This window comes from Candoia aspera, chromosome 7 (assembly GCF_035149785.1).
Source record: "Candoia aspera isolate rCanAsp1 chromosome 7, rCanAsp1.hap2, whole genome shotgun sequence".
Taxonomy (NCBI): domain Eukaryota; kingdom Metazoa; phylum Chordata; class Lepidosauria; order Squamata; family Boidae; genus Candoia; species Candoia aspera.
In genome coordinates this window covers 70,078,496-70,100,013 of record NC_086159.1, presented here as the reverse complement: position 1 = coordinate 70,100,013, position 21,518 = coordinate 70,078,496, and the positions used below count along the sequence as shown (strand labels likewise).

At 46.0% G+C, this 21,518-nt stretch overlaps 1 protein-coding gene across 4 annotated transcripts in view; it reads left to right on the top strand.

Annotated features, from left to right (window-relative positions):
- The first annotated feature begins 1,972 nt into the window (after positions 1–1,972).
- The window catches only part of FAM185A (family with sequence similarity 185 member A), a 49,207-nt gene continuing 29,661 nt past the window's right edge, over positions 1,973–21,518 (top strand). Inside the window, exons 1-4 of one of the 4 annotated variants that reach the window (XR_010068289.1) lie at positions 1,973–2,717; positions 3,425–3,534; positions 4,286–4,378; positions 9,578–9,716. Coding sequence is in view for 3 of the 4 variants with exons in the window: in XM_063308078.1 (XP_063164148.1) it covers positions 2,258–2,717; positions 3,425–3,534; positions 4,286–4,378; positions 9,578–9,716 (802 nt within the window). In the remaining variant the exon portion in view is untranslated. The remainder of the gene's footprint in view (positions 2,718–3,424; positions 3,535–4,285; positions 4,379–9,577; positions 9,717–21,518) is intronic. The other 3 variants (XM_063308078.1, XM_063308077.1, XM_063308079.1) reach the window with 3 other exon arrangements.

Sequence of the window (21,518 nt, the reverse complement as noted above, 5' to 3'; positions counted from 1 at the left end):
ACAGTTTGCCCTTTGAAACCAGATCCTTTGCACAGTCCTAGCAGAAAAGCTTAAAAAATTATTTCTGAAAGCAAGCAAAGATGAAGATTCTTCAGATAAAGAGCACCTAATACTATCAAGTATATGCAATTGGGCAGCTATTCCAGTCTTCCTTGCTTAAGCATTTTTTTTCCAGAGAAAATGCTAAAAGTAGTTGTAAAATACAGGATATTTCAGTTTCATACATAAATCTAATCTGTTAAGTACCTCAAAAGAAGGAAGGATTTTGTTATAAACCTTTCTACATCCATCTACACATACTGGAACATGACAGCTGTAGTAATCTGTATCTTGGGTTAAACAAGGAGTCTGACCATCAAACATTTTTGGCAAATCTTGCCTTTATCTTTCACTTCCTACCAGAGATCAAGTACTTGCTATTCCATATTGAATTTTATTTGCAGGTAGCTTGCATACCATCATTAACTTCCTTTAGATTAGAAGAAAACTGTCACTAAACAATGTTTACAGAAATTACAGAAGCTTTACAAACAACTTACACAACAATTGATACGTTTTCCCACCATTCGTTGGCCTGGCACATCATGCTTCTATATCTGATATAGCATCTACCCGTATTTTCTTTATTGTCATGGTAGTAAGTAAAGATTGGATTTACTTGATTGATTACTTTGTCAATACATCCATGCAACTTTCCTGGCAACAATAAGGAAGTGATTTTTTCACTGCCTTTTTGGGGGGGAGGGATGGTTTTCCACTTCCCATTCTAAGCCTGTATCATCTAATTTTCCATACAAGTACCAGCCAGGCCTGATCTTAATTAAAGCATAGCCAAGGCTGGCAAGAGGGTGTCACTTTCCATAGTTCTCTTTGGCAGTCAGTTCCAAATTCCTAGTTGAGCAATGACCTTAGTAAGACCAATCAAATGCCACCACTTTCACCAATGCTCCAGATGTTTCATCAGTCTACCTAAGCAGCTGTGATGCAAATCCCCCTTTTGGGGGAAGATGGGCAGTGGCAAAATTTAATAAAATAAAATAAATAAAAATAAAATAAATCACACATGTATGTATATATGTATCTATGTAGTGTGCGTGTGTGTGTGTGTAGTGAGGCAGATGCCGTATTTTAAACCCGCTAAGATACAGTCTCGTTCGAGATACGCTGAGTTCCTGGTGATGTCATTATTCATTTATTTGATTTATATCCCACCTTTCGTTCAAGGGTTCAAAGTGGTGTACATAGCCCTCCCTTCTATTTTCCCCCCAATACAACAACCCTGTGAGGTAGCTTGGGCTGCAAGAGAGTGATGGGTCATGAAGTCACCAGGCAAGCTTCCCTGGCTAAGGGTGGATTAGAACCTGAGTCTCTCCATTCATACTGCACCATCTACACACTGGCCCCACTTTATTCACTGATACATTCACATGGTTTTTTGGCAATAGTGGAGAAATAGTTTGCTATTCCCTGCTTCCTTTTTTTCCCCTTCTGCCCAGTCAAGCTGACGGTTCTGGGATTTCCTGGTGGTCTCCCATCCAATAATGAGGCGTGACCTAGCCAGGCATACGCAGGAGTGGGGCTTTCTGAAAGAAGCTCTATTTCTGAATCCTGAGATGCAGCTCTCCGCCAAGAGTTCTGTGCTGCAAAAAAATCCTTTGCACGGCGTGGGATCCAGCCGAGTCTAAACCAGTTTATCTTACCGGCGGTATTACACTTCTCTCCGACACGCGTTACCCCTTCCCAGGACCCTTCTCCGTTGCGGGAGTCTCGAGGCGCCTAGCAACCAACTCGCGCGTTAGCGTCATCCGTTGCCCAGGAGACCAATTCTCCACCCACTCTTGCTTATGGATCCCACCCCTTCCGACTGCGCAACGTATGGTTCCGTCAGCCGCTCCATCCACCTTCCTCAACCGCCCATTGGCGAAGTCTCCGAGCACGACTTGCATTCCGGGACTTGTAGTTGAAATACCGGACTTGTGCTGCGCGTCCGCGCAGACAGAAAACCGCAAATCCCAGCAGCCACCTCTACAAGTTTGCCCTATCCTGGCGGTAGGATACTGCAGCCGCCAATCAGTTCTTGTGCCGCTCTCCGATTTGTGATGCTGTGCACGTTTTGGGGGGAAACGTACGGAATGGGCTTGTAAGGGGGCTTCTAATCCAGCTGACCCCATGCAGAAACTGGGGGAAGGAGGACTCTGTCAGCGTCTTTTCGTAGGAGGGGGTCGTAGCAGAACATCCCCTAGGACTCAACACAATTATGCTACGTACGTTGCCTGGTCGTTGCTACCTGGCGGGGAAGGTGGTAGCAAGGAGCAATCGTGGTTTGCTGAAGGGGCGAAGGTCCTGGTTCGGCAGTGCCCATCAAGTGGGCTTGTTCATGAGCAGCCCTGGCAATCCAAACCTGGGTCCAGCGGGTCCTGAAGAAAAGCACCCAAAGAGTAATACGCTTCTCAAAGAGTGGACCTTGGTTGTCAGTCCCTTTGGTCTGCTAAAGGCGTGTCTCCCTTGCCACATTACGGTGGGCGCCCTGGACCCACATAAGTACCCTAATTCTGACAGGGTATTTGTTGCACTTCGGGGGAGGAATTCCAATCCCCAGCAGGCCTCAGATCTGCACTTGCTTGTGAACTACGATGAGGCCCGAAAGGAGGTGATGATCATCTCTGAGGGCATGGACAGTACAGCTTCTCTAGATGTGAGGACTCCTGTGAAATTTGGTAGGTGCAGAAGGTGGTTGGGATGATAGAATATGTGGGGGAGCTGAACTGCTGCGTCTAGTTCCATAGTTCATATGTCTGGCGCGTTGGCAAATGTGAACTTTTCTTTCAGTTGAGCCATCCATCTTCCCAGCTGGATGTCTTCACCGTCTTCCATTCTCTCCACTGTCTGCCACAAGCATTGCTCTGCTGTGCCAACTGCTCAGTGAGATGCCTTGACAGAATCAGAAATATTTTTCAAAACCTTAACATTGTAGCCAGTTAGGAAGAAGGCAGTGGCAAACTGCTTTCATATCCCTCCAAGAAAACGTCATGGGTGTGTCCACGTAAGCCACCAGGAGTCAAATCTTGTCAAAGATCTAAAGGCAACTGTTCTTTTTACCTGCTAGCCAAACCAAGGAAAGTCTGTTTTTTTTTTAGACAACATACAATTTGTATTGGTCAGAGTACTTCTCTACGAACCAGTCTTCCAGGGCTGTTGGCTATAACTGCAAGAATTGCTAGCCACATTAAAGTAGTTGTCACACAATACATTTAGAACAGATCAGATGGGGAAGGTTTATTTAGGGAATTCAGATATGCTTTGTGAGCAGGATACTACTTCCATTATCTCTTGTGTTTCATTGCTGACTTAATGAAATCCATCTTTAGACTGTTCTGATCTCCATTCATCTCCATTCATTGTCACTTTTTAAAATTGCTTTTAGACCTGGATGTCAAGACATCAGGAAATGGCTCTGTGAAGATTGAACAAATGGAATGTGCTAGCTGCAAAGTAGAAACAGAGAAGGGAAATAGTGTACTGCAGTCAATAAAGGTACCAATACAGAGATGGTCTCCCATCATGGTCTGTCTTTGTTTTCTTTTAAGAATTACACATCATAAATGGCCTTTATCTGAGTATTGGTTTTGCATATGCAATAGTTGCATATTGATTCCTGTACCTGTTGTCTTTGCTGCTTATGGATGGAATTATAAACATCTTCTTTATAGAAGCGTTCCTTGGCTAGACTTTAAACTCTTACAATCATGCCACTGGCTCACTTGACTGAGGTGAAATCCTGTGCACTTTTCTCTGAAACAGGTAGTACTGAATTCAATAGATTTTACTTCTGAACCATTGTGAATACAATTGTCAAGTTAACCAACTAATTGCTTATTTATGTATTCTTTTCAGAAAATCAGAGGCTTCCGTTTTATTCCATCTCAGAATGCTAGTCTATTTAGCTCAGAATAGCTGACACTTAATAGCTCTTCAGACTTAAAGATTTTATAAGTTTTGTGCTGACTTAGATACAGAAGTGTGATCTTCTGAAGTTCCTAGCATCGTGGATCTCTTTTACCTTTAAGAGCTCCATAATGAGCAGTAATTCACCATTATTAAGTTTGCCACAGAGCTAAATGAAAAACCTTTATCTGCCTTCCATGCTGCTGTTCATTTTCCAGAAAGGTTGCAGAGAGATATAAGGAGAATCAGATTTGAAAGTTAGGATCTGCCATAACTGAGAAATGAATCCTTGAAGAAAAAGAAAGTAAATCTTTTTAACACCTATGTAGTTTTCTTTCAGAGTCAGAAAATTGATATTCAGGCAAAAGGAGGGAAAGTTATCTGCTTGGGAACTCTTCAAGGAAACACTGATATTCGTGTATCACAAGAAAGTGTAAGTGATAGCCCTGGGGGTAGCATAAGATAAATCAAATTACACTAAAAGGTATAATTTTTTTATATCATATATGAGAAGAATTATTTTTGTACTTGCATCTGCTGTTAATTCTTCCTGCGCTTCAGTAGGTATCTTTTATCAGAAAATACAGTTCAATGCTTATCTGCATACTTTAATGTTGCTTAACTCAACATTGCATTCTTTACCAAAAATTGTTTTTGATTTTGTATATGGTACATGAAAACCAAACATAGCAGTTGTCAGCCCATTTTTAATGTCAATTGTCCAGCCTTAAATGAGCTAATCTTGGCTGTGGTTCTTAATAGAGTGCATTGGCAAAGGTCATACAGTAGATTTTAAGATTGCTGTATTTTTCTAGGGTAATGATCATTTATTATGCCAGGATGACAGTATTGTACTGTACATTCAAGCATATGAAAAGCTGTTGAAATTTTTTTTTCTAAGAAATGGAGAGAGGTGCTGTATATTTTCCAGAAGATGGCATCTTTAGCTTGTTGGATTTCTCTGTGTGTAGTGTGAATAAGGAAATTTTCTTGTCAATTTCTGTTGAGTGACCCTGACTTTTGCAGCACCATGGGGTAAGAATTATCTCATAGGTTCACATCTATATTTTCCCGTCCATTTAAAATCCAGAGGAAGAAAATAATATGACAAGTACGGTTAGTTTATTGTTGGTAGGAATATACATTCCAGAAGCTTCTCTGAGGATAATTTTAAAGTGAAATGGAAGGGCATAAAGATAATATGTAACCTCATTTGGTTTATCTCAACCAGGCTGAAATGACTAAAAAAAGAAAGGGGGGGAGTTACATTTCTGTTGCCTTTGACTGTGCTTAATATATGGTGGAAGAATGGTTTAGTGTTGTGCAACCTAATTTTAAAAAATAGGAAAAGCAATTTGTAAAATGACTTTGATGAAATGAGAAATTTCAATGTTATTAATAAATGGGGTTATTTTAGAAACTAAAAAAGATCTTAGGAAAATGCACAACACAGTTGAGATTTATTTTAAAAAATAAAATAAAAAGAATGAGCTGCACAAATGAATTGGGTACCAGTACATTTTTTTGGAGAACCTTCTCATTATCAAAGAAAACGTATCTCAAGAGTCTTTTTGGGGGGGGGGGGAAATTGCTTGGAACAGTTCACAACCTGGTCAGTTCACTCACCTTTGTATTCTGACAGCCCATGATCTGGAATGCTTGTGTCTGTGGACTGGCTGCCAAGTTTTAGTGCTCCCAGTTTGCTGCAAAACAGGCCAGGGAACTAAAATGGGGAGGTTGTCTCCCCCTCTTCCCTGCCTCATTTTTTTCACTTCTGAGGTCAGCCCACTACTGACCCTCTGCCAAGTACTCTCTAGGAGTAAGGACCCTGCTTTGCCTTGTGCAAATGTGACGTTTTGTTTTAGTGTGCTGTCCCAGAGAAAGGAGATCTTTTGTCTCCCATCTCAAGAGAGGCCTATAGCTGAAGTTGTGTGGTCATTTGAGAGTGGAGAGGACGTTTGGTGTACCCTGTGGTTGAAGAGTAGAGGGTGGTTCATATAAATATGCCATTTCGTTCAAGCCTAGGTCTTACAAAATGGCCACCATGAAAATGTTTGCACATTGATAAAAGGGCTGCTGTGATTGAACCAGCCACTTCATTGAAGGCAAACTGACAAGGTTTCCACCACCATGTTCTTTATTTCTCAATTTATCCTAACCTAAACCCTTTTTTCAATACAGCTTAGCACATTTCCAAAATAAAGCCTTGGGCTACAGCCACCCACCCCTCGATTCCCATTTTTATTTTATAGGAATGCCTACAAAGTCTTATTTTTAGAAGTCAGACTGATTCTGAAAATTTTGCAGTGTGCCAGCTTTCCATGGATTCTTTCTTTTAATTACAATCAACAAAAGAGAAGCAAACTCATCTGTGTAAGATTAGCAAGCAGCAAAAGAGAGGTCTTTGGGCTGACTGGCATCCACAACATCCAAACTCCAGTGCAAATAGCAGCAGTTAATATACAAGTGTGTAAATGTACTTAATGTATTTATAGACTGCAATAGGACTCTGGCAGTTTAAAGTATAGATTTAGTATTAACCAAGCCATAATACATACAATTAAAACAAAATCAAGTACAAATACAATGAATTATTTTCCCTTGGTGTCCCTCCTCAATAATGATTTAACAATTGAAGACCATTAGGAAACATCTCAGTCTTTACTGCATTCCTGGACATCCAGAAAGAGGTGCCAAATGGATAATTATAGTCCAGTAATGGTTTGTTAGATATTACATTCAACTTAGGTCCATTTCCCAGGGTTTTTCCTTATATGTTAGTGCATGCTTACTCAAGCCATTTCCCTGTCTTTACCCCTTGGAACAGTTGTGTTGCAATGAGATCTGTGGAAGGAACAGTTTACTATAGATGATGGCTTGCTGGGCAACATTATAATACAAAGAAGAAGAGCTGCCCTTTTGGATATCAGCCCAAGGGTATATGCAGGGAAGGGTCAAGAAAGTCAAGATGCCAGCCACAGATTTGAAGCCCCATCCCTTTTCTGTGCATCATAAAAAGAGTGGAGCTTCAGTCATGGTGGTGTGGCTGCCATCTTCACTTTTTTTACTCCCCCCTCTGGATGCTGCAGTGGCATATTCTAGGATAACATCTGGGCTCAGTCTGGTTTGCATGGCAGGGATTACCTTCAAATGTTTTAAAGAAGAAATAAAATTGCAAATGAACAATGTGGAACTTTTAAGATAGCATTAACAATAACGTAATATGTAATACCGTATACCTTACAACGATTTCTTGATCATATAGCTTTTGGTTTCTTTATGCATTTCTATAAGCACTCTTTATATTGGAATCAGTAGAATTATTAATATGGTTTTATAGCTTTGGAATTGGGCATCAATCCAACGTATTCTAAGATTTATCTTCTGAGTACGATAGCGGGGCCGCCAACTTGGTTGGAGTAAGAAATTTGGCTGGCTTTCTCAAAGACCAATTTCTGTTAACAATCAACCTGCATTTTGTCTGCCCGGGGGACCCTTTGTGGCAATTTTGTTCCATCTGTTATAGTCATCATTATGTAGTTAAAACTCTCTCAGCATTCCCAGTGTAAACCAAAACTTGATGAAGGTTTATAACTCTGCATTATAGCTCTCCTGGTGCTGAAATTGGATACTTCTGACTTCAGTTGCTAGAGCAGATTCCTAAAAGGCCAAGAGGTAATGAGGGGGAAAGAGAGAAAGTTCCTGATTACTTCGATTATTGTACAAAGTACTTTAGATTTAAATGCAGTAAGTAAAATTAGACTTCAGGCAGATTCTAGCAGCAGCCATCCTTTCACTTTCCTGCAAAGAAAGGCCAGCCTAAATACCCATTAGGGAAGGTGACATTTCCCGCAATCCAATTGTTCTAATCAATCATATTTTCTTCTTGTATGTGCAAAACTAACCAAGTAATCTTTTATATATAAACAAGTGATTTTTCAATGCAGTAACCGAGCCCTGTTATTGATTCATTCATGTTAACCTAGAAAAATATGGATCAAATGAATGCCAGGGTCTTGCCTAACTATGGATCAAGGAATGAACCGTTGTTCTATAAAAGATGTGGTGTGTCCATAACCAACCAGCAGAAAATCTTACATTTCAAAGACCTTCCCCCTCCCCCTGTTTTTAAGGGTTTTTTAAACAGGGCTAAGAATGTCAGAGCAGATGTTATAAGGCTGTAAATCTGTCAGGCATTGCCCATAAAACAATCTGAGCTGGAAAATTAAAAGCATACTGAATGTTTGATTGCAGTCTAAATCAGTTTGGAATAAGCAGCATGTAGTACAAGTTTACAAGAAAATAAGTACATATTATATTCCTTGTTTTGGAATCACGCTTGGTTGTAGTAAACTGAGTTGGTTGAACAACTTTTGATTTAATTGTCCTGTGATTTGCCCTACGCCTCAGCAGGTGGCAGTGCTAACATGACCTTGGTTGGTTTTGGACACTAAACAGTGTCAGCCCTGGTTAATACTTGGATGGGGAACTATCTGGGAATTCTAGGGTTGTTGGCTAGACTAGAGCATCAAAAACACTTCAGTAGGCAATGGCAAATCATTTCTGCAGGGCTACCAAGACATCTATTAATGTTGTCACTGCAGTGATCTTCCATATTTCTCTAAAAATGTATCTGCTAAATCTAACCTCATCATATCTATCTGTGAGGAGGCTTATTTGTATTTTGTACTACTGATGCTCTTCAGTCTTCCATCACAAATACGTTTTAGCAAAACCCTTTTATACGTACCTTTGCTTTTCCACAGTTACCATAATTCAGCAACATTTAGGCGTTTTATATATTTATGGTGTTGGCACACTGATAGTACATAGACTCCTAGGCCTGAGCCAACGCAAACTTACCAGCAGTTCCAACAGCTCTGCAGAACGAAATTTTGCCAAGGTGTCCAGGGATAAGCCAAGACCAAATGCCAGATCGTTTCTTGGCTTTGATCCTTGTTCTGCAGGACAGGTAAACAAGCCAGGAAGTTGATCAAGCAAGTCAGGAGCTGGGCCCTTGCCTGGATTGAAGCATGGAGAGAAAGCCAAGAAAATAGCATGGAAATTGAAATCTCATTTCAGAAGCTGCTTGGATTATTGATACAAATTCTCGTAAATTACCCATAAGTCGTCTTTTTTATAGAGAAAAATACAGCAACTATGGAGAAATTACTTTTGCCTTGGTTCTTCATTTTTGCTTCCTCACTAATTTCAATCTTTTAGGAGGAATATGGCTAGATCAGTCATGGGAGCCCTTGGTCTGAGAAGTCCTAATTTAATTTTTGAAGTTCTTCTGATCTAATGCCCACCTCATTCCCGTGACAACACCTGCTACCTTGGATTGTGCTAATGCCTTCATTTATTTACCCCATTGGTTTGTACTTTCTTCATGCAATTCCTAAAGTTTTCCAGGCATTCTGTCCTTTCCATGACTTTAGGGTTATTTCCAGATGCTGGGAATCAGTCTCATATATATATTTTTAGTTTGTTCTGAAATGTGTAGCGTACTTGGTGCACACATCTGGGACCTGAACTTTGTAAGTTAATGTACAGTTATAGGAAGTGTTGCTTATCTGTCACTGAGTCAGAATATTGTAATACAACTTTATTGTATTTTTTTTTCTTTTAATAGAGTGTGAACATAGAAAAACTCCAAGGATCATCTATTAACATTGCAAGTGAAAACGGTTTGCTAAAAGCTAAATATCTCTATGCAGACTCCTCATTTCTGACATCAGCTGCTGGGGACATTTTATTGGGGAATATTCACGGTAAGAGGGAAAAAGGACACTATTAGAGCAACATTTCTTTAACAAATGCCTTTTTAAGGGAATATATTCTTTTTTGTACACAGTGTAGTTCCTGCCTGTGTTTATAAAGCTGAATATAGTACAGCCATCTTTCGAGTGCCTTGGGAAACTTCCAAGTTGAGGCAGATACTGAAGATAACACTATTGCATTAATGAATAAAATGGGCTTTTTATAAGGTCATGTTCTCTGAGAAGTCAGGAGTGTCCTGAAATGTGCTAGAAAGTAAGTGTTGCTTACCAGAAACTACAATCGTATGTTCAACTGCCTATGACTAAGAGTTCATTTACTTATTTGACAAATGTATATGGCTGCCTATATTATATAAAATGGGACGCAGTGGCACTGCGGGTTAAACCGCTGAGCTGCTGAGTTTGCCGATCGGAAGGTCGGCGGTTCGAATCCGCATGACGGGGTGAGCTCCCGTTGCTAGTCCCAGCTCCTGCCAACCTAGCAGTTCAAAAACATGCAAATGTGAGTAGATTAATAGGTACCACTTCTGCGGGCAGGTAACAGCGTTCCGTTTGGTCATGCCGGCCACATGACCACGGAAGTGTCTACGGACAAACACTGGCTCTTCAGGTTTGAAATGGAGATGAGCACCGCCCCCTAGAGTTGGACATGACTGGACTTAATGTCAAGGGAAATCTTTACCGTTACTATATTATATAAAGCAACCCTAGGTGGCCAACAAACACACAAATTATAGAAAGACAAGATTCAAACTCAGCACCATAACAGTACCCATTTAGAAAACACAAAACATGCTGGGCTCACCTCCCATCCTGACCCATCACCTCACGGAAGAACCAGAGCTTAATGGCCTTCTGGAAGGCATGGATGGTAGGGGTCCTCTGTATCTCGAGGGAAGGCTGTTTTTATAGGGTAGGGACAGCCACAGAAAAAGCTTGCTTCCTACTGTAGGTCCCACTAGGTGACAACACTTAATAGAGGGGACCCAGAGTGAGCCTACTCTGTCCAATCTAATGGGATGGGTAGATGTCCTTCAGATAGTCAAGATGTCAGCCACACATTTGAAGCCACCCTCCTTTCATGTGGATCATAAAGGGAGTGGGGCTTCTATCACACAATTGCTGCCCCTGCCCCAGCCTCATATTTTAGTACAACACATGGGCCATTCTGATTTATACAGTAAGGATTAACTTCCATACATTGTAGGGTTTCCATCTGAGTAAATATGCATAGGTTAACATTATAAACAAATAGTAGCAGAAGTCCAGGTAGAGATATGTGCAAAATATTCGCTTACCATCCCAATTACTTTGGTTAGTAACAAGAGAGCTGCCCATCCTAAATTAGGCTGGGTTAAAGTTGCTCCTATAAAGAAGAATAGATTGAGCTGCATGAAATGAATGAATTTAGACAGAAGACCTTTCATGAGATAGCATGAAAGTACAATAATTCAACAGAATGTAAGCAAGGACAGGAAAATCTGACTAGCCAGGATTTAGCAGTACTTCCATAAGGCAGCTAGGCAGCTATCTATCATGGTCTTGAGGAGCATAAAGAACTGATGTTAAGGTATGAACAAGGGGCAATAGAAAAGAGTTTGAATTTCAAAATCAGCTTATTTTACCAAACAAATCCCCTGGGGGATCCAGTGTCTGGAGCATGCGGAATTACCACCAAGTGCAGAGTATCACAATATTTCAAAGCACTGTACAGTTGTCTTGTGTCCAGCAATCTTTTATTCATTTATTTACTACTAGGGCTATAGGTCACTTACAACTGACTGACTCTATGCTCAGAATATTAATGTACATCTTTACGTAGTACACTTACGTGCTGCTGACTTTCAACCATAGAATTTAAGGTATATGGGGGGGTTCTAGGCTGTTTCCGAGCCAAGTCATGGCCAAACTAAGATGTGCTTAGATTAGCAAGTTGGCTGCATCACCTGCCTTCCTAGACCAAGGTGGTTGGAGTTCAAGTCTTGTGAATCTCTTTTATCTATCTATCTATCTATCTATCTATCTATCTATCTATCTATCTATCTATCTATCAATCATACTTAATTACGCTTTGCCTAACAGAGGATCCATAATGCCTGGCTGAAATCAGCAAGCTGCCATCCTATTTCTGGCTGTCGCATCCTGTAGGTGTGATGAGATATGGCCTGCTGTGAATTGCAGACTCCTGCCTGATTTTTACAGTGAACTTGAATAGTCTCACTCATATTTCAATTAAAACACCCTTAGTTGTTAACTCTAATATTCATCACATTCCAGCCACATCTTGGACTAAACGATATTCAAACTGACTTAGCAAGTGGTAGTATCTGGCTGATCTTGTCTGAACTCAGAAGCCAAGCAGGGTCAGGCCTGATTAATATTTGGATGGGAGGCCTTTAAGGTATACCAAGGCTGTAAGCTAGACTAGAATGTCAAAATAAAATACTATATAAAATTTATATCATAAGGGAGATCCTTGTGGCAGTTCCAAGTCAATAACATCCTTTGTTGTGTAAATGTAACTCATTTTCTGCTGCATGGTGCACAGTCTTAGACCTCTCTTCAGAATGATTGGAAAAAACTCAGAAGATTTCCAGATGTACTGTCTATGCTGAATATTAGGGATTTCAATCTGTAATAAGATACAAAATGTAATAAAGAATGGTGCTGCAACCAACCTGTGATAGCTTGGGAAATTCAGAAGCAAATGCATTGCTTTGGGCACATCTACCACATAGCCTCATGCCAACTTCCTTATTGATTGCTCTGGAAATCACACCCTGGGGGTTGGAAATTACAGTGATCAGCTCCAAAGAAAATTTGACTGAAACATGTGGAAGAAGTTCTTGCAAAACTAAGACACAATCCACTAGAAGCAAAACAAAAGGCCCACAACAAACACAAGAATATGCTGCATGACATCATTGGAACCATAGCACCCACAGCCGCATACTGTTTATGCTGTGGGTCATTCCCAGGTGCAAGCTAAGGACTTCAAGGTCAACCCTTTTTCCACGTTGCTAGAGCAATGTGTGAAAGCTACTTTGGAGGGGCCGTTGCTGTAATGAGTAGCAACATTTTGGCAACATAAACAATGTGCTTTTCATGCTGGTCTGTACCCTTTCCCACTGTCAGTTTGGGAAGGAAATTAAAACTGTCATATAGAAGAGTTGGATCTGACTCATTGTTGACAACAGTAGCTTCACTATTCTTGGTAGAAATTATCACTGGAATGCTTTGTGGTATATGCTGATTTGGTTGGAGATGCTTTTCTGCAGTTTGGGCTGGTTGAGACAGCTTCTCTCCCACTCTTGGTAGAGTGCCTGGTTTTCTGAGCCCAGGGATTCCCCTCTAGCTAGGCGCTGACTGATGTGAATATCCTGCATTTTCTATATTGGCGGTTGGGATGTGGGTGTGCAGGCCATGTAGCTGTAATTCATCCAGACTCCTGGTCTGCAGATTTTCCGTGGGCTTGGAGAGCTCTGGCACGATAATTCAGAGCAGAAGTTAGTACTGACTAAGATTATCCATCAATCCTCAGAATGTCAGCATTACAATGATTCCTCTTTTTTTTTTTTTCAGCTCTTCTATTCAGAAGTTTTTATTCTTCCTTCTCTCCCCACCCCATCCCTGCATATAAAACCATTTCATTTTCTTTTCTAATGAACTAGATGCTGGCTTAAACTCTGGCTGTCATGCCAGCTGTTAGAAAAGAGCCAGGAGGACTGGGCACACACACAGACTCGAATAAATAAATAGAACTTTATTTTTTTAAATTAAAGTCCAAGGAATGTGTAATAGCAATGTTGAACTGTGAGGTTGATTTACTGGGTCTCATTCAAAATTTTTAACTGATAGGTTTTTAATGTAGACAGTCAAGTTTGTATATAAATTTGGCTGTCTATAAAAGGCTGTTTTGGATATTTTCAGGCAAGCATAAAATATTCTGTTTTCACACTCTCCCTGTAAAAACACATACTTTTATATCAGGGTACAGCAAAAAGCTAAGGAGTTACAGCCAGTTTAAAGAAGATAATTTGAACACTGATACCATTATTCTGACTGGAGCTTTTTGCTACACTATGTTCTAGAAACTTCAGGTTGAGATGTACCTCCCACATGTTTGAGAGTAACTGAACATGACTTGTTTTTGAGCATACATGTAGAAGGCTGTGTTGATGATTTATGCTTCGTGGGAAATTAAAATGATGCAACTATATCATGAAAAAACTTTAATATGGAGATAATACACAGTAACTTATTGCAGCTGGTGTATTCATGTTTGGGAATGTTTTTGGAAGATAGCTTAATTCCTTTATTTTTAATCCATCTTTTGGAACCTTAAATTACTGGATTTTTATTTTTTTATAAAATCATGACTGGAAACCCTGTGGCATAAAGAACTAAGTCTTGAACCATCCTGTTCATCTTGTGCAGTTAAGACCATTTGAGGTTTACAGTTCCATCATAAATGCTTTGCTGTAGGAAGATCTTCTGGTGACTTCAGTGGAACTTGTTCCTTGAAACATGGCTTAACTTATGAAAAATTTATGTCCATTTAGTAAGGTGAGCTGCACTATTCAGATGAATCCATGTAAATTGATTAGTAATCTGTACATTTGGAGTAGTGGATGTTGGCTATTCAGAAGCTTTTGGAATCCAGCTTCTATCAGACCCTGTGGCCAATGGACCAGGGTGATTTGAGTTGCATAATCAACAAGGTATGGGGATACCAAGTCATCTTGTCTGCCTCCTGAAGAATCTGTATAACAACCAAGTAGCAACAGTAAGAACAGACCACGGAACAACAGACTGGTTTAAGATTGGGAAAGGAGTACGGCAGGGCTGTATACTCTCACCCTACCTATTCAACTTGTATGCAGAACACATCATGCGACATGCTGGCCTTGAGGAATCCAAGGCTGGAGTTAAAATTACTGGAAGAAACATTAACAGTCTCAGATATGCAGATGATACCACTTTGATGGCTGAAAGCGAAGAGGAACTGAGGAGCCTTATGATGAAGGTAAAAGAAGAAAGTGCAAAAGCTGGCTTGCAGCTAAACCTCAAAAAAACCAAGATTATGGCAACCAGCTTGATTGAGAACTGGCAAATAGAGGGAGAAAATGTAGAAGCAGTGAAAGACTTTGTATTTCTAGGTGCAATGATTACTGCAGATACTGACTGCAGTCAGGAAATCAGAAGACGCTTAATCCTTGGGAGAAGAGCAATGACAAATCTCGATAAAATAGTCAAGAGCAGAGACATCACACTGACAACAAAGGTCCGCATAGTTAAAGCAATGGTATTCCCAGTAGTAACATATGGCTGCGAAAGCTGGACCATAAGGAAGGCTGAGAGAAGGAAGATCGATGCTTTTGAACTGTGGTGTTGGAGGAAAATTCTGAGAGTGCCTTGGACTGCAAGAAGATCCAACCAGTCCATCCTCCAGGAAATAAAGCCAGACTGCTCACTTGAGGGAATGATATGAAAGGCAAAACTGAAATACTTTGGCCACATAATGAGAAGACAGGACACCCTGGAGAAGATGCTGGTGCTAGGGAGAGTGGAAGGCAAAAGGAAGAGGGGCCGACCAAGGGCAAGGTGGATGGATGATATTCTAGAGGTGACGGACTCGTCCCTGGGGGAGCTGGGGGTGTTGACGACAGACAGGAAGCTCTGGCGTGTGCTGGTCCATGAGGTCACGAAGAGTCGGAAGCGACTAAACGAATAAACAACAACAACCACCAACAACTGGATGGCTAAGTTCCCCTTCTCTGCCATGCAGTCAACTGATTGGCAAAATGCAATCTAGGTAAGAGATGTGCAGTGTAGGATCATATTATGCTAAATTTCAACTGGCTAGCTAAATATCACTATAGTTTAGAGCAGTATTTCTCAACCTTAGCAACTTTAAAATGTGTGGACTTCAACTCCCAGAATTCCCCAGCCAGCATGTCATGCGCTGCCTACCTCTGAATAATACTCAGACACTGGTTCGCGGATCAGGCTCTGGTTTATTTGCAGGGCAGGTACAGCGTTGGTAGAAAAAAGCTGAGAGTGACAGGAGCGCGCCGGTGCGGGGTTTAAATACCCCGCGCCGGTCAGCGCCCCCTCGCTCACGGTCACGTCACCCCCCTTTGTCCAATACGTTGCCCTGCCGGTGGGTGAGGGTTTCCGGGATCGCCCATCATCAGGTTTCCCATTCCTCTGCTGATTGCTTTCAGCTGGGCGATCCCCGTTGTATTGCCGCTGATGGCTTGGGTGGCTCCGTGATCCGTTTAGCTATTGTTTGTTAGCCGTTAGTCGTTGTGGGTTGATGGCTACTTATCTTGTACCCCTTCACCTATTTCCTTGTCATTGTCATGTGTGCCATTGCGCTGATGACTTTAGCTCAACGGCACTCATGACATACTGCCCCCTTTTCGAATAGTGTTCTCCCCCGGTTTTCTGGGCTTTCCCCGTGGAGCTGTCAAAACGCCACATTTTTTTTTTTTTTTTTTCAAAGTTCCCGCCGGAGTAGTTGTCGCCCCTCCCTTTGCTCCTCCCTCTACCACGTGCCTTCCCAGGGTGTGTCCATGGTACGCATGCTCGGGTCCTGACCTGGCGTGCGCATGCTCCAGCCACACCCTGTTTGTTTGGCTCAGTTCGGCGAGGAGAGAGGCGTGGCTGGTCGGGTGCTTCTCAGCTCCAGGTAGGGCCCTTCTTTTTCTTATTTAAAGTGCGTCGCCTTTGTTGTGTCTCCTGGGCGTTGCCCCCAGGTTGCCCTGTTGACTTGCTTGCCACTCCCCCGCGGCCGGGGGGCGGGGGGAGGGTGCTGGCGAACGTTTGTCACCACCCCGTGGGCCCGGGGCGGGGGGAGTGAGTCCCGGGGGGGGAAGGTCCACCCAAGTCGCGGGCTTGGGGGGGCCCTTTCCCTTGGGGCACGGGAGGCGGGGGGGGCCTGCGGGGGGGGGGGTTTGGTTTTGCTGACCTTGGTTGCGGTTTGTCAGGGTATGCCCGGTGAAATGCTCTGGACAGGTCAGGCGCGTTAACGTTGTGCGCCGCCACCCATTCCGGGTGGGGGAAGTGTTTCCACCTGACCAGATAGTGTAGAGTTCCTCGTTGCTTGCGGGAGTCGAGAATGTCCCTTATCTCGAAGTGGTGTTGCCCGTCGATCATCACCGGTGCGGGCTGTGGCGTGCTTGGGTGCCATCGGGAGGTGGTTGCCGGTTTCAGGAGGCTGGTGTGGAACACCGGGTGGAGTCTCCGGAGGTTGTGTGGCAGGTCCAAGCGTATTGCTACCGGGTTCACTATTTGCGTGACTCGGAACGGCCCGATGTACTTAGGCCCCAGTTTTTTCGAGGGTTGGGTTGACTTTAGGAACTTGGTGGATAGATAGGCCATATCCCCCGCCTGGAACGTCGGTTGTTGGCGCCGGTGCTTGTCGGCCTGCTCTTTGTAGGCAGCCTGTGCATCCTTCAGCGCCGCCGTGATTACTGGCCATGCTTCCGCGATCTTCCGTCCCCAGTCGCTAGCGTCCACCTGGGGTTCCGGGGGTTGAGGTAGCTCCGGTATGGGGACGAAGTCGCGCCCCGAGACTACTTCGAACAGAGTTTTCCCCGTGCTCGTGTGGACGGCGTTGTTGTATGCGACTTCGGCGAACGGGAGCAGTTCAGCCCAGTCGTCTTGGTGGTAGTTAGTATATGATCGTATAAATTGCTCTAAGGTGGCATTAAGAACCTCAGTGGCTCCGTCCGTCTGAGGGTACCAAGCCGTAGATAGGGCCTGTTGGGTCCCCGTCAGCTTCAGGAAGGCCCGCCAGAATTTGGAGGTGAACTGTGTGCCCCTGTCGGTCACCACACGTGCGGGACATCCGTGTAGCCTGTACACGTGGATGAGGAAGAGTTTGGCTAGCTGTTGTGAGGATGGGACCGACGTGCAGGGGATGAAGTGGGCCTGCTTTGAGAAGTAGTCCTTCACCACCCAAATGGCCGTTTTCTTCTGGCTGGGTGGGAGGTCCACTATAAAATCCATAGAGATTTCCTCCCATGGGCGGGAGGGTTCTGCCACCCGTTGCAATAGCCCCGCGGGTTTGCCTGGTGCCCGTTTGGCCCTAGCGCACGTTGGGCAGGACGCCACGTAGGTTTTTACGTCTCGCCTGAGCGCGGGCCACCAGAATTGACGCCGTGTTAGGTGTAGGGTCTTGAGGAACCCAAAGTGTCCCGCTTGCTTGGCGTCGTGTGACCTATGCAAGATCGCCTGGCGTTGCGAGTCCGGGACGTAGATTCTGCCTTCCCCCCATGCCAGGTCTTGTGCCATCGTTACCTTGTCGGGGTTTGCCAGGAACCAGGGGTCGGTTTTGAGGGCGGCGGCGAGGTCCGTGCGCATTCCCCCTGGTAGTTGCGGTTGGCTTCTTTCCGTCGCCGGTTGTCCCGCCGTCGGCTGCGCCGTAGAGTCGAGCTGCCTCCGTGCGCCGCTTCGGGTGGTCACGGCCATCCCCAGTTGCGAGGCGGATAGGACCGTCCCAATGGTGTCTGGGGCGGGCTCTTCGTCTTGGGGCAGCCGGGAGAGGGCGTCGGCCAGGAAGTTCTTCTTGCCCGGCATGAACTTCAGCTGGAAATCAAAGCGGCTGAAGAATTGGGCCCATCGGACCTGTTTTGGGCTAAGGCGTCTAGGCGTTCGTAGGGCCTCGAGGTTCCGGTGGTCAGTCCAGACCTCGAATGGTTGGGTGGCTCCCTCGAGTAGGTGTCGCCATGTCTCTAGTGCCGATTTCACCGCGAAGGCTTCTTTCTCCCAGACGTGCCATCGCCTCTCTGTCTCGGAGAACTTCCTTGACAGGTAGGCGCATGGTTTCAGGAGTCCCGTGGGGTCTTTCTGTAGCAGGATGGCTCCCAGGGAGAAGTCTGAGGCGTCGGCTTGGACCACGAACGGCCATTCTGGGTCCGGGTGCGCGAGGATTGGCTCCGTAGTGAACAGCGCTTTCAGCTTGTCGAATGCGGTCTGGCACGCGGGAGTCCAATTCAGCACTGTGCCTGGGTTCTTGGCGCGTCGGGTGTCCCCCACCCCTTTGGTTTTGAGGAGGTCCGTTAAGGGGAGGGCTATCTCAGCGAACCCCCGGGCGAATGACCTGTAGAAATTCGCGAATCCGAGGAAGCTCTGTAGTTGCCGTCTGTTGCGGGGCCGCTCCCAGTTTAGCACCGCTTCGACTTTTGCGGGGTCCATTTCGATGCCGTCCCCGGAGATTCGGTACCCCAGATAGTCTAGGCGCTCTTTGTGAAACTCGCACTTTGTAGGCTTTGCATAGAGCTGCGCCCTTCTGAGCTTGTCGAGGACTTGCCTGACTAGGGTTACATGTTCCTCGTGCGTTTTTGTGTAAATAAGGACGTCGATGTAGACCAGGACCCCTTTGAACAGATGTTCATGCAGTACCTCATTGATGAGCTGCATGAACACCCCAGGGGCCCCCGCGAGTCCGAAGGGCAGTACCTTGTACTGGAAAGCGCCTAGGGGGCAGTTAAACGCCGTCTTCCATTCGTCCCCCTCCCTGATTCGGATGCGATAGTACGCCTCGCGAAGGTCCAATTTGGAAAAGACTTTGCCCGTGGACAGGTGGGCGAGCATGTCCTTCACCAGGGGTAAGGGGTATTTGTTGGACAGGGAAGCCGCGTTTAGGCCCCGGTAGTCGGTGCAGAGCCGTAGGGTCCCGTCTTTCTTCTCCCGGAATAAGACGGGGGCTCCGACCGGTGAGCATGCTGGCTCTATGAATCCCCTGTCTAGGTTTTTATCGATGAACTCCCGGAGGGTTGCCATCTCCTTCGGGGTCATCGAATAGATCTTTGGTCTAGGTAAGGGGACGTCGGGCAGTAGGTCGATCCGGCAATCCGTCTTGCGGTGGGGGGGTAGTTGGTCAGCTTCTGCCTCTCCGAAGACCTCGGAGAAGTCGGCGTATTGTTCTGGTAGGTCTGCTGTGGTAGCGGCGTTGTCTTGTGTGGTCGCCTCCGCTCGTCCTACCGTGGGGTTGCTTCTGCCCGCTGGAACTGGTGCTCGATACTCGCCGTCGCCGAATGTGAAGGTGCGGGTCTCCCAGTTGATCCGCGGGTTGTTTGTCGCGAGCCATGGCATCCCCAGGACTGCAATGGGCCGTCCGATGTGCGTGACTACGAACGATGTGCGCTCGGTGTGAGTGCCCATTTGCAGGGTGACCGGCTCGGTTTGTAGCGTGGCTGGTTTCCCTCCCGCTGTAGAGCCGTCCAGCTGGTGGAATGCCAGCGGCGTGGGGAGGGGGAAGCAGCGGAGGTCGAGTTTGGCGACTAGGTCGGGGTGGATGAGGTTTTTTGAGCACCCCGAGTCCACTAGTGCCGCGGCCGTGGTGGCTCCGTTGCCGGCAGAGAGTTGAATTGCTGCCAATATTACGGGGCTTTCGTCGTTTCGTTGAGGTGGTCCGCGTTGCTGTCCCACCGCCTGCCTCGCCACGCGTCTCAGGGCAAGCGGGGAGCATTTCCCGCCGGCTGGTCGGGGTCTGTATTGTCCTCTTCCCCCCAGTAAGCGTCCCAGCCCTCTTCTGGTGTCGCTGTGGCCACGGTCATTCGGCGGTGAGGGGGCGGCCCCGGGTTGGGTGGTTTGGGGCTAATTTTCGGAGTGGGTTTGGGCGCGCTGGTCGGCGGTCGGTTGGCGAAGCAATCCGCCGTCTTGTGCCCTAATTTGCCACACCTCCCGCAGGGCTCCCGGTTGAACTTCTTTTTTGGGTATATGGGGCCGGCCATCCCCCCGTGTGGTGCGGGTACCTTTTTCCCGGCATAGTTTGTGTCTTCCGTGGTTGTCATGAGGAAGGTGCGGTGCGCATGTTCGGCTTTCCCCGCGAGGTGGATCCACCCGTGTAACGTTTCTGGGTCGTCGCGGTAGAGGGCCCATTGGAGGACGTCGCGGTTGAGCCCCCTTTTGAACATTTCCAGCAGGGTGGTCTCGGACCAGTCGCTGACCTTCCCCGCGAGGGCTTTGAACTCCAGGGCGTAGTCAGGGACCGTCCGTGTGCCCTGTTTAAGTCTTTGGAGTGCGCTTTTTGCCCTTACTTTGGCTAGGGGGTCTTCGAAGTAGTTTTTCATCTCATTGATGAAATCAGGGAAGGTGGCGAGGGCGGGGGAGCTGGACTCGTACAGTTGGACGTACCAGTCCGCCGCCCTGTCTTGGAGTTTGATCGCCACGGCGGCGATCTTGTCGGCCTCGGAGTCATAAGAGTGTCCGTGCCTCCCCATGAACTCCCTAGCGTTGGTCACGAAAAACGAGAGTTTTGTGGGGGTCCCATCGAAGAAGATGGGGAAGTCCTTTGGGGCCCGGGCGTTTTGTGCGGCCCCGCCTCTCGCTTCCCGGGGTGTGGTGTCGGCCGCCTGTGCCGTCTGCTGACCCTCCGCTGGCCCGTGTGGGTTCGGTGCTTCGCTCGGGGTGTGGGCTTGTGCGGGGACGTCGTTGGGTGGCGCGGGGGGCATAAGCGCCTGGAGCATGGTCCGGAGTTCCGTCAGTTGAGCCCGCATGGCCGCGAGTTCAGCTCGTGCCTCCTCGTCCACAGCCCGCGCCGCCGCTGGGGCCGGTTCCGTTGGTGCGTCCTCGGGGGTGGGTTGCCGGCGGGGTTCATCGTCCCTCTGCCGCGGGTCCGCTTCCTCCGCCGTCTGATGGGTGTCTCCGTCGTCCTCCTCCGTGTTGACCGCCGTGGGGCTGTCGCTCCACGCCCGTTGCTGGGGTGCGATGTGGGGCGCGGGGTCCTCCGCTGGTTTCGGAAGTCGTGCTGCTCCCTCCCGCGGTCGGGTTGCCTCCGTC